Below are 12805 nucleotides of genomic sequence, written 5' to 3' on the forward strand. Positions count from 1 at the left end.
GGATAACTATCATCGTCATCATCATTCCCTTTCCACACCTAATGGTGCATAGGGCACTGTATTGGTAAACCAATCGCAGCGTATTTTGATCATTTTGTGTTACACGAAGGTCAGATGATTAGTCTTACGCCTCAGATACCAGGCCAGGGACTATGAAATATTTTAGTGTGAAAAAACCCTTATAAATAAATATTTCAAATCAACCATGTCAAAGACCTCTTGCATGGTAGGCAAACGCGCTGACCATTAAACCACGAGGCTGACATATAACTATCACAACGCTATATTATTGGTTGATTTTGGCGAACTTTCTTTCATGCATTTTCAAGAAATTTACAATTTATTGTTCTAATTTTTACCGTGCGTAATAAAACATGTTTTATTTGAAGTACTTTGTTATTACAGATGTATTTTTATCCCCCCACCCAACAGTTACCAACGTTTTTTTTTTTGGCCGTTTTCTTATTTTTCACGGTAAAAAAATCGATTGATTTGATTTTTTAATTCGATTATTTGCATGTCTCGAATGCTTGTATTTCGACTATCTAAATATCTCGATTATTCCCATCATTAATTTTTATCGGTATTCGTAGTATGTGATGTTTAAATGCTATGACTCGACTCATTAAAATTTGGCAAGATCGGGGCATCTCGAAGAAAACTAAAATGCTCATAGTGCGTACGCTTCTGTTCCCAATATTATTACATGGCGCAGAAACGTAGACGATCAAATCACGTGAGCAGGAGAGAATAGATGCCTTTGAGATGGGGTGTTTGCGTCGAACGCTGAGAATACCATGGACAGCCAGAAGAACAAATGTCTCCATACTGGAGAAACTCAACGTAAAAGTTCGCCTATCGGTCATATGCTGCAAACGTAAGCAGTTCTTCGGACGCATGGCTAGACGTGACCCAGAAAATCTGGAGTAAATTATAATCACGGGCAGTGTGCCAGGACGAAGAAGCAGAGGCAGAGGCAGAGCTGCAGCTCGATGGATCGACCATGTGAAAACAACATCACGGGCGACCCTATATCTGGGGCAAATCGTGTATAGTAGCGATTATGCGCAGCTTACCATTATATTTGACTATCCATAATAATGTTTTACGGTGACTTTGTTTACAGAAAAACAAAAAAATAACTACTATTTCTTATAAATCATTGCCACCATTCGTATGTTTCTCCAAATATAAATAAAAATATTAATAAAGCGCGCCTAGCGCTAGCAATGAGCCAAGGAACTAGCTGATTACTCCAGCTTATTTCTTCATACAAATAAGTGTACTATATTTTGAATATATTAAACCCAGTAGCGGGATTTTTCTCCTAGAGTTAACTTGCAGATTACTATTATTCTTTGAGATGATACTTTTGACATATGACTCGCAACACATGTGGCGCTCGACGCGGTCGTTTTTGGTATTATTCATTTCTAGAACAAATCGGCCAGTTGACATTTCAATCTTTATGAGAATACCCAATACTGACTGAATTATAAACTTTTATATAAGTTATCTGTTAAATCAATGGACAATATAGTCATACAATATAATATATCACGAAGTTACGTCGTTTGAGTTGATTTCATAGATGAGAGTTGTTGTATCATACAGAACCACAGAAAAATAGCAATTTTAGTATATATAACTTATATTATATTATGTACCTACTCTCTCTTCAATTCGTGCCTCATGTCTGAGGATGGTGATTACGCTTGACTCCAGGCATGGGTCATCTGTGAACAGTCTTCCTCCATCTGGAACGGTCTTGTGCTCTTCTATAGGCATTAGTCATTAGTCAGTGATGATTCTGATAATTCAGTGACTGTGCCGCTCCATCTTGTCGGTTGACGTCCACGCGACCTTGTTCCTTCGACACTTCCCAGGAGAATAGTTTTCTCCAAACTATCAGAGTTCCCCTGGAAATATGCCCAAAGAACTTTAAAAGATTCTTTTCTCGCACATGGATGTTAGTCTTTCTCCTATGTCCAGTTCCTGAAGAATAGACGCATTCGTACGTCTGGCCGTCTACGGAATCCGCAGCATTCGCCGCCAGCACCACATTTCGAAAGCTTCGATTTTTTCTTTTCAGATTTCCTCTGTGTCCAACACTCCACACCGTACATGAACACTGAGAAAACCAAGGCCTTCACCAGTCTCTTTTTGGTTACTATGTAGGCACAAATAAATGATTTTTTTTATAGCTTACCTGTAAATAAAATCACCGTTCGCCACTGCCCTATATGGAGCTGTGGAGAGGGCGCAGAGCCGTGAAGGGTGGAGACGCTTTGTCAATGGAATGGCTGGTGAGACTATCAATGATCACGACCCTCAAAACTGAGGAACGACAGAGAAAATGAAGATGTTTCTCCTATTGTTTATTTATATTTTTACTCAGTAGTGTACCGCACATATGCCTATACAGTGAAACCGCCTTCGCTATAGATACATTTTTTGGATTATTTCAGAAACCTCCAGCCTTTTGTGCTGGCGTACCTGATCGCCTACTTCAACCCCGAGAGCGAGCAGAGCGCAGAGGAGGGGTACTTGCACGGCGTGTCCACTAACGTGGTGGCGCTGCTGTCCATGTTGCTGATACACCACTGCGGGCTCGGGGAGATGCGCATCGGGATGCGACTGCGAGTGGCGTGCTGCTCCCTCATCTACAGGAAGGTGAGTGTTTACGGCATGTGAAATCACTGCCTGTAATATGCATACAGTAGAACTCCGACTGTCCGAATCGCTTTCGGAATTTCAGAAGGAAAAAAAACAATGATTCTGTCTACGCGCGCTATTGTCCTTCCCGCCGCGAACTCATTGAAAGTGTCGAGGAAGAAGATGGCATTAATGTCGAAGCAGACACGGGACCATCAGCTAGTGAAGCATTTGCCGGCCTTGAAACTGCGTTGAAGTGGATGGCCCGTGTGTGACCACTGTCAGGCGGATGATGACAGTCAAACGTCTTCGACCGAGATGTTCAGCAAACGGTGACATTCATTTACAGTACGGTGCGTACATACTGTACTTATTTCAGCACTTGTAACTACGCTTAACATGTAAAACTGTTGCCTTTTAATTGAATGAATTAAAATCTCGTTTTGTATAAAAATAGTTTTTTATGTTAAAAAATCAGTTCTGTTATGCATACAAATGACTCGTCATTATCATTCCCTTTCCTACACCCAGTATTGTATAAGGCACTGCATTGTAACACCAAATGTAGCGTATTTTGATCATCTGTTAAATGAACTATATAGCTAAAAAATCTTGAAACTCTGCTTTTTTGTAACCTTTTTGCCTTGTCGCGATCCACAGTCCTAATGGCTACAATCGACCGGTTGGCTACACCTGATTTAAATCGCAAAAGTAGCTGCATTCCCAGTGGACCATCAGTCAGACCTGAGGATTACTTGGTGAAAGCTATTGCCGTTAAAAATGGGCTATATTGAATAACGCCAGCAGCTCAATCACAATGGGGGGCCTCCGTGGTGTGGTGGTCAAGACGCTTGACTCACGCACGGAAGGTTCCGGGTTCGATTCCCGGTGAGAACACAAAAATTAAAAATGTGATTTTTTTTTTTTTAAATTATTTATTATTTATCACGCTATTTATTGCATTTAGCTGGCGGTTGGCGAGCCAAATGTCAAGAAAAGCAGTCGCCATAGTAATTGTAATTTAATTTTCACTTGTTGGTATTAGATATTTATTACTATTTTGCAAATGCAATGTATTGTATTATTTTTTAAAGTAAACGCCGATTTTTCGCCAATGAACTGTATTTATTTACGAGGAAAACAAAAAACAAACCGACACGAGCGTTGACTTATGACTGCGATAACTTAAGCATGTTCATTAGGATGGTTCGATATCTATTTTTGAACTAGTTCAAGTTTATAATTCATACAAAATAATAGTAATTTATTTATCGGAAACAGGAGTCGCGCATGCTATTCTGACGGCCGCTCGCTCAGTTTGATGCAGTTTTACGGACTGATTCGAGAGGATGAGGGAAAAGGGTTGGTTATCAAAGCAATTGTAATGTATTATTTAATTAATGATTATAATTTATGTATCTTTATATTGCAAAAGAACATCAATTTAGTATCCAAAATCATCTTACCAAAACATGGCTTTTTTAAATAAAAATCTAAAATTCAACCCACTCGCGGCTAACCTTACCCTTAAAAATATTTTTTATATTATTTTTCCCTTATTCTATATACTATAGAACATCTTTTCCGCATAGGGCCGTTTTGATAATTTCATTTTTTTTCCGTACAAGATCGATCCATCCCATTTTTTTTTGCACCACAACAGGCAAGGAGGCCCAATTATAGTGGTAAATTACATCACAGAACACCCAGGCTTGAGGAAAATCACATTGAAATATTTGTGTCCTCACCGGGAATCGAACCCGAAACCTTTTTAATGTTCATTGGGATCGCTCAAATGCTTAGCACGTCGATAGTTATTTGTAATTGAGCTACAGTTAATGGCTAAATACCCCATTAATGTGTTATTAAGTGAATTATTTTATTAAGATGCGCTTAGTCGTAAGGAGAAGGTTGAAATTCTTATTGATAAAACAAAATAATTATCTCGTGTGTTTTCCCCGCTATAAAGAATACCCGATGCGGTAATTATGAAAATATTGATGTATTTTAGCAATGAACACTATTTTTTTAAATTAAGTTTAATATAATCTAATAACTCTTATCTAAAGAGGTCCGTTTCACCGGAAAACCCAGTCATTAAGAATATAAACAAATAAGCAAAGAAATTAATACATAAAATAATTCACCATGGAATGATTGATTGGATAAAGTGAGGTCTATGCGCAGAGGCGTATTAATATTGACGTTACGTCCTCTCTGCCTACCCCACCGTGATGTTTTATTTGTTGTTTTGTTTGTGGAATAATAATTACTACCCAATAATCCATGGTGAATTGGTGCTCATGGAACTTGCCAAAAAACAGTCCGGCTCTTGTGTTTGGCAAGTTTACAAAATATCATAAAAAAGAAACAAAAAATGCAAAACAAAATAATACAACAAATTAAAAATTAAACAATTATAAAAATTGAGAAATCTTAACACTAATAAAAAATAAATAAAAACACAAAATTTACAAATTGATGTACACAGGCACATATTACACATACATCTTTATTTTCAGAATGTCAATTGTGTCAGGAAGCTTTTTTTAAATTTATCCTTAAATTTTCCGTAATTTATTTCTTGACGTAGATTTTGTGGTAAATTATTGAAAAGCTCCGTCCTATCTAAGTACATATAACGATGTTTGGCCGTGGTAGTTTTAATTCTCTGTAGAGCGAGGCATCCTGTTATTAACCTTCCCGTAATACGGTCCGATGGGAGACTCTCCTTATGCACCTGGAGCATACAACACGTTCCGTAGATAGCCTCCACTCTTAAAACATTCAACTCTTTGAACATTTCGGTAGTTGAATGTTATATAAATGTCATACAAAGGAATATACATCATTCAAAAATGACGCGTGTGTCTTGTGTGAGCGCTCGATGCGTACCACACGCGTACTGCGACCGCGGGGTTATGTGGCCGACCACTCGCGCTCATATTGCCGGTCCTTTGACTCGCGCTCAAAAACCGACAAAATTGGGAGAGGTGGGCACGACGAGGAGCATGACGAGTAACGTCTGCCTCCTTTCCTCGCTACTTCCCATGCCACTTGTCGAGTGTGTGGCAGGCCCAATACACGTCGTGCACCGGAAGAACATTTCACAATTCGTCTTGACATTTCGTGCCGCTGTCCTACTAGTGAACGGTCTTTTCTTAGAGAGCAACGACCGAAAAATGATTATTGGTGGTATTGATAAATTTATCACGACCGCAATCCTCAAGAAAAGTGTTAGGGAAAAAAACAGAATTAAATAACTTATCAAACTCTTCAGTTTTTTTTCCAATAGTTCTTCAGATGACAGGGGAAAAGTAGTACTAATAAATGAAGATTTCATTTCGTCAACTTGCAGTCATGTATATGATAAAAATCAAACCCTTGAAAGAAATGAAGGTATAACTAAATGTGTAATCACTGTGAATGGGGTTAAACTTTAACAGGAAGAGGGATTTGTGTATCTGGGAAGTATATTTATTAGGGATGGAATGACAGAGAAAGATATCGAAAGGAGGGTGAGTGCCGGGAACAGAGTGAACGGTGCACTTAAATTAACCTTGCCAAATAAATGTTTGTCGCCAGAGGCAAAATTACCAGTTCACAATGGAGTCCTAGTCTCGGCCCTGATGTATGGGAGCGAAGCATGGACTTGGAAAAACAGGGATGAAAGTAGGCGAATGCTGTCGAAATGCGATCTCTCGGGCGAATGTGTGGTAAAACTTTGTACGATAGATGTACAAATGTTGAGATCCGTACATTATGTAAGGCTGAGATAAGCACTATCGACAAAATCAAGGAAGGAGGTCAGCGCTATTATTATTATAATAGATAACTTATATAGCGCCATTTTCGTAATATAATACCTTAAGGGCGCTTAACATAGTGATTCTATAGATAAATAAATTTAATCAAAGCTTTTAAATTTGTAATTGAATTAAAACAATTTATTTTGTTATCACATGCTACGGGTTTATTCAAATCTTGGATTTGGTTTGGACTTGAGCGAATGGACAGCGAAAGGACGGCTAAAAATATTTACAATGCGAATGTTGACGGATGCGGAAATAGAGGAAGACCGAGAAAGATATGGCATGACCAAATCCAACAAATACTTAAAGATGAACATGTCAAAAGTCGGAATAATCGGCGTGCGTGCATGATAAGATGTGTGAATTTAGAGGAAGCGAGATATGTATGCAAAGACAGAGTGATATGGCGTTCTATCCTATCTGTCTACCATTACGGGGAAACGGCGTGATGGATTGTTTGTTTATGTTTATTAATTCATGACGGTCAATTGAATAAGAGTCTTTTTTGACAAAATAATTACATCGGTTATTTTTTATTATTTATTTATTTATTAAGGAAATCATAGTCTTTATATAAATACAAGGAACAAAAGAACAATTAAAAAAGTATGACCAATTACATATTTACACTGATTTATTATGAATGCAGGAGGAGAGGGGAAAAATAATTGAATTCTAAAAAGTCAAAATATGAATATTAACTAAAAAGTACATAAAAGGGATAAGTCATTATATAGAAATCAAAAGTTAAAATTAAAATCAAAAGTAAACGTTAAAATTAAAATTAAAAGATTAAATTAAAATTAAAGTTAAAAGTTTAAATTAAAAGTTAAAATTAAGAATTAAAATTAAAAAGTTCAAATTGAAAGATAAAACGAAAAGTCAAATTAAAAGGTCAAAGTCAAGCAGGAGATAAATTTAAAATGTCTTTAACAGATCTGATAAAAATATGGTATTTACAATGTAATATGTCGATGTCACTAAAACTGTCATTTTAGGTAATCTGTATTCTTCGAAGAGTGCTATATTTCAAATAATTAGTCATTGAGTTAGGAATGTCGAAGAGTACAGATTGACGAGTGCTACGGACAGGGACTCGATGTGAAATGCCTCTAACAATTTCCGGGCTATCAATTAGGTTATTAACAATTTTGTAGAGAAAGCTCATATCCAACATGGTTCGCCGAGTTGCGAGATTTTGAACCTTGTGAAAATTAGCGGACTCAGTCCTACTTGAAAATGAAACATTATTTTTGAAATCTAATCGTCTAATACACTGAATATGTTCAATACGATTTTTGTAAGTACTATATTGAGGATTCCAAATCGGCGAACCAAACTCTAGGACACTACGTACAACGTACATATGAAAAAAAAATACGAAATATTTTCAAAACTGTTACTCATAAATTTCTGGCAATTATTGCATTAAAATCAACTCTAACATTATATTTTTACCATATTCATGAGAGGCATAGTCAATTGCTAAAACATCTAATTATATAGTCACTTTATGATGTATTTATTGACATCTTTTGTCTTATTATTTTGAACTTTGGTACTGTGTGTGCTCCTCAAGGCCCAAATGTCTTTCTATAATTATTATACAATTGATTTTTTGCCGTTTTATTTATATCCAATTTTGTTTCGTTACTCGTGGCCTCATACATAATTTAATAAATCTCTGATGTTATTAGGGTATTTGTTGATGAATGCGAAGATGCCATCTGAACAGAAAAAATAGTATTAGTCATAGAATTGAGAATAGTCCAGAAACCGCATACGCACATCAAACAGAAGGCGACTCATAAATAAGTAGGTTTACGTTTTGACCCATTATTTTCTTTGTAAACGTCGCTCAGTACGCAACTCCTGATTTGAATTCAACTATGCCGTGTTGTGTCCTTTTAAAATGTAAAAATACCGCTAGGATCTTAAAGAAACAGAATGCAATCACATTTCATGTGTAATTAGCAAATGGATGTGTGTATAACAAATGCATTACTCAAAAATTGAATTATTTTTCCATTTGTCAGATTGTCGAAGAAACAAAATGGAAATTTCGTTAGTGTTGCCAGGGTAGCAAATTTTTTTTACCCTACTTTGCTCATCTAATGAGAGAATTAATGAAAATTGGATCTCGGATTAAACAACTATGAGGTGGACATTTGACCGACATTATCTTCAAAACATCAAATATTATCTAACATGATATAAAAATATCCGTTTCATGTCAAATAAAATTTGTTTTATATTTTAAGTTTAAAGTTCATTAATTCAATTACTCTTATTAAACGACCTTATCTACTCTGTTGTGCCAATCAATATTTCCGCGTGCACAATAAAATTTTATAGAAATTAACAAACAACAAGAAATTAATTAACATCAAGAAACATTACGCTGCGACCTCACGAATGCGCGCGGCGATGTAGGGCATAGTGGGGAAATTATTGGACACAGTCGGATGTATTCAAATATGATTCTACGCTCCTTCTGGACTATTCTTAATTCTTCGTATTAGCCATTAGAAATGTGTAATTTCTACTGAGAAGCATTTTCAATCACATCCAAATAAATGAATACATTAATTGATGATTATTTGTGCTTTATGTCAGTTTTGCATGAATACTCATACAATTATCTCGAGTATCGTCACATTACTTCCATTTTATGCTCCAATTAATATTTTATTAATTACTGTGGTTTCCAGTTATTCTGTATCAAATGACTCCATATCATTACCCAGAACCAGCATCTGTTTATGGCCATTTAAAGCCCCGTTATAACCTCATGTTGTAAAATTACATTAAGTTAAATAAAAAGTTGATTCGGCATCAAAAAACAGTATTTTGAAATTAACAAATTACAACAGGGATGGAGAATACCTTAAATAAGGGAATATGGAAGTCTAGGCATTTACAGGGCTTATGACCTGTCATTGGCTGGTTTAAGTGGCCACTTTACACACTGTGTAACATTCACCATTTTGCCTATATTTGAACATCCATATTTCTTCAATTCTTCTATTTGTTGATTTTAGTGAAGTTAAAGAGCTGAAACCTTTATTGTTGTGAAGAGATTTATTTAACTGAATTATTTCACATACTAGGCAACGCCTGAAAACAATTTTTCAATTTTTAAACTTCTTCTTGGACCAGTTGGTTTTATTATAATATTTGAGTTTGTCCAAATGTTCGTAGACAAAAGACTGGATTTCACCCCCTCAGGAGTCATTAAGATTAACAAATTACAACATGGATGGAGAATACCCTTAATAAGGGAATATGGAAGTCTAGGCATTTACAGGGCTTATGCCCTGTCATTGGCTGGTTTAAGTGGCCACTTTACACACTGTGTAACATTTACCATTTTGCCTATATTTGAACATCTACATTTCTTCAATTCTTCCATTTGTTGGTTTTAGTAAAGTTAAAGAGCTGAAGCTGTTGTAATTTGTTAATCTTAATGACTCCCGAGGGGGTGAAATCCAGTCTTTTGTCTACGAACATTTGGACAAACTCAAATATTGTAGTAGTATTTTGAAAAATTATGTATACAAATAAATACTCTAACATAAGATGCGTATTTATTATACGTATTTAATATTGGAAGCTGAGGAATATAATTCATATGTATGTCAGAGTATATATAATAGGGAAAATATAACTTTTTTAAAAAACATTTTTAAAGTAATAAAGGTCTATGAAATACTGTCCGGTAAAAAAAAATGTTTTGTTGCTAATTATCTGTAGCATAAAAAATACTTTCAAATTTGTAATTTTGAATTTCCGCAAAAACGGTCATTCCATTGGCCACGCCCCTAATACGTCACGATTCACATCTTTTTGTTCCCGGCCATTGAAATTTGTTTAGAACATTATCACGAATCTTGACGTCATAACAATCAAGGCCAAAAACGTCGCGTTTTTACCACTACCAACGTATTTTTATTAAATTTATTTTTTACGTTTATGTATGAAAACATTTCTTAGCAAAATCAATATTGATTTTGAAAATACAATTAGTTATTCTAAATCCATTTAATATATTTTTATCGATATTCATAGCATGTGATATTTCCGTATTATATAAAAATAATATAACTAAATATTTTCTATGTGACTAAATTATTTAAATCTGCCGACTGGTTTTAGAACATGACTGTTCCTTTGTTAAAGCTAGGGTTTCCTAGGACAGCGGTGCCCGTATCTTAACGGCCGTACTGAACGGTGATGCGGTTGACAGCCGTCGTAACGGTGACTAGAGACTGGTTTCCGAGGAAAACGGCGTTATCAACACCATTTAACAACCTTTTCCTAAGAAACCATTCTCTAGTCACCGTTACGACGGCTGTCCACCGCATCACCGTCCACTACGGCCGTTAAAATACGGGCACCGCTGTCCTAGGAAACCCTAGCTTTAGGCTTAGGTGTAGGTTTGACTCCAGATGAGAGCACAAAAAAATAATTTGGTTTTTCTCAAGCCTGGGTGTTCTGTGCTTGCGGAAACTTTACACTTTATTGATTTTGACAAATACCATAACAATACAATTTAGGTCCTTATCACAAAATGGTGATCAAAACAAAAAATAACTCATCTTGTTTTTTGTTTTGTACACCATTTTGTGAAAAGGACTTAAATTATATTATTATGATATTTGTTACAATTTATATAGTGTAAAGTTTCCGCAAACCAAGTTTTGTAAAATTTCCATTGAAAATAAAAGTAAAAATGGCATTTTTCAATAAAAAAATTATAAAAGCCCCATCTATGAATAAATAGTTTCATATTTTCGTTTAGAATCACCTTAATGCAAAATATATCAGCAGTCCCAAATACGATATTTTAATATGTACTTTTATTATTAAAATAATTATTATTTTACATTGAAAGTTCTTCATAGATTGAAAATATCTCACTTTGTTCAAAAGTTATCATGTTTTGGAAATAGCGCAATCAGAAAATCTCATTTCCTGAGCATTTCCATTCAATGTGACTCCTGGGTTTATCCTTTAACCCGGAATTAAATCTGACAGTTGTAAAAAATATTTGATGCTTGATAACAGATTAGAAAAATATTTGAAATTTTTTAGTGTATTTTTATATTTTTAATTCCCAATAGTGTAGAAGTTATTGCAATGTTCGTTTGAACATGCATTGTATGTCTCAAAGGGTATTTTTCTATTACTATGGAAAATAAATACCAATTGCAAATACATACTAAAATCCATTTTATTAATAAAAAATAAAAAAAGTTATTTCGAAAACTTGCATAAATTTAAACATATTAATAATGTTTTGAGTATGTCCAAATGCTTGCAGACAGGCTGGATTTCCACCCTAGGGGGGTATTTAGATCTGCATTTGTTGCTGTCTCTGTTAGAGGGGGAAAACATTTTTCAGAAGGGAATATGGATGTCTAGGCGTTTACAGGGCTCGCGACTCCAGAGATCCAGTATTTCATCAATTTCATCTTCCTCCTCCAGCTCAATGTCTGAAATGTCGCCTCATATAGTAGAGCGATTTCGACTTGTATTCATCTGTAAATTGTAAAAAAATACATAAAATATCATTGTTTTAATCATTTAAGAATAAAATAAATTAAAGATTTACTATAATTCCTGCAAAAATTAAAGAATTTCTAATGATAATAAAACATGAACAATCAGTCATACTGGAAAAATATTAACTTTAAAATTCTAGTAAATAACTTTTAAAAATGGATTTAACAGCTTATGGTATCGTAAGAATACGCCTTTAGGCAACAAAATAAATATAAATTGCATGAAAAAATCAACGACTTACCTTAAATAGTCCAAATAACAACAGAAGGAGTTAGGTGCTCTAACAAATGTCGATCTGTCAAAATTTGAATGCTAAATTTAAGTGGGATTATGGATTGCAACCTAGCGGAAAAAATAGATGCCATAGAGAATATTTCCAGCAATTAGAAAACAAAAACCCGAAATTATTATTTCATTATTATGGGATGAATAAAATCGCAAAATTAGTGTTCGTTTGAACATACATAGGGTCTCAAAGGGTTAAGGTATTATTTTATTTCGTAAAAATAAATATGGAAACTTCACTGGTCCATTAGAATTAAGTCCAATTGTGTAAAATATTAAACTTTGTAACTGTACTGTATGTTTCCTGAATAAAAGAAAATAAAAAAAAAAATAAAAATAAAAAAAAAAATATCAAAATATGACTTATTTTTACGAAATATGCGTATTTTAAAACAATTTTAGAAAATTTATCGGACCTCACATGTAAAAAAAAATTTCATACAGATAATAATAAAAAATGTAAAAAGACAATTGTTTTTTTGGATTAA

The 12805-nt window shown here is 34.6% G+C and overlaps 1 protein-coding gene across 1 annotated transcript in view; it reads left to right on the forward strand.

The window, feature by feature from the left end:
- Positions 1-12805, forward strand: part of Cftr (CF transmembrane conductance regulator) — a 91029-nt gene that overhangs the window by 50788 nt on the left and 27436 nt on the right. Inside the window, exon 3 of the mRNA XM_088226802.1 lies at positions 2469-2673. Within this exon, the coding sequence (XP_088082928.1) occupies positions 2469-2673 (205 nt within the window). The remainder of the gene's footprint in view (positions 1-2468; positions 2674-12805) is intronic.

Source organism: Micrasema longulum, unplaced genomic scaffold (genome assembly GCF_059751315.1).
Source record: "Micrasema longulum isolate JH-2025_06_02 unplaced genomic scaffold, ASM5975131v1 h1tg000469l, whole genome shotgun sequence".
NCBI lineage: Eukaryota > Metazoa > Arthropoda > Insecta > Trichoptera > Brachycentridae > Micrasema > Micrasema longulum.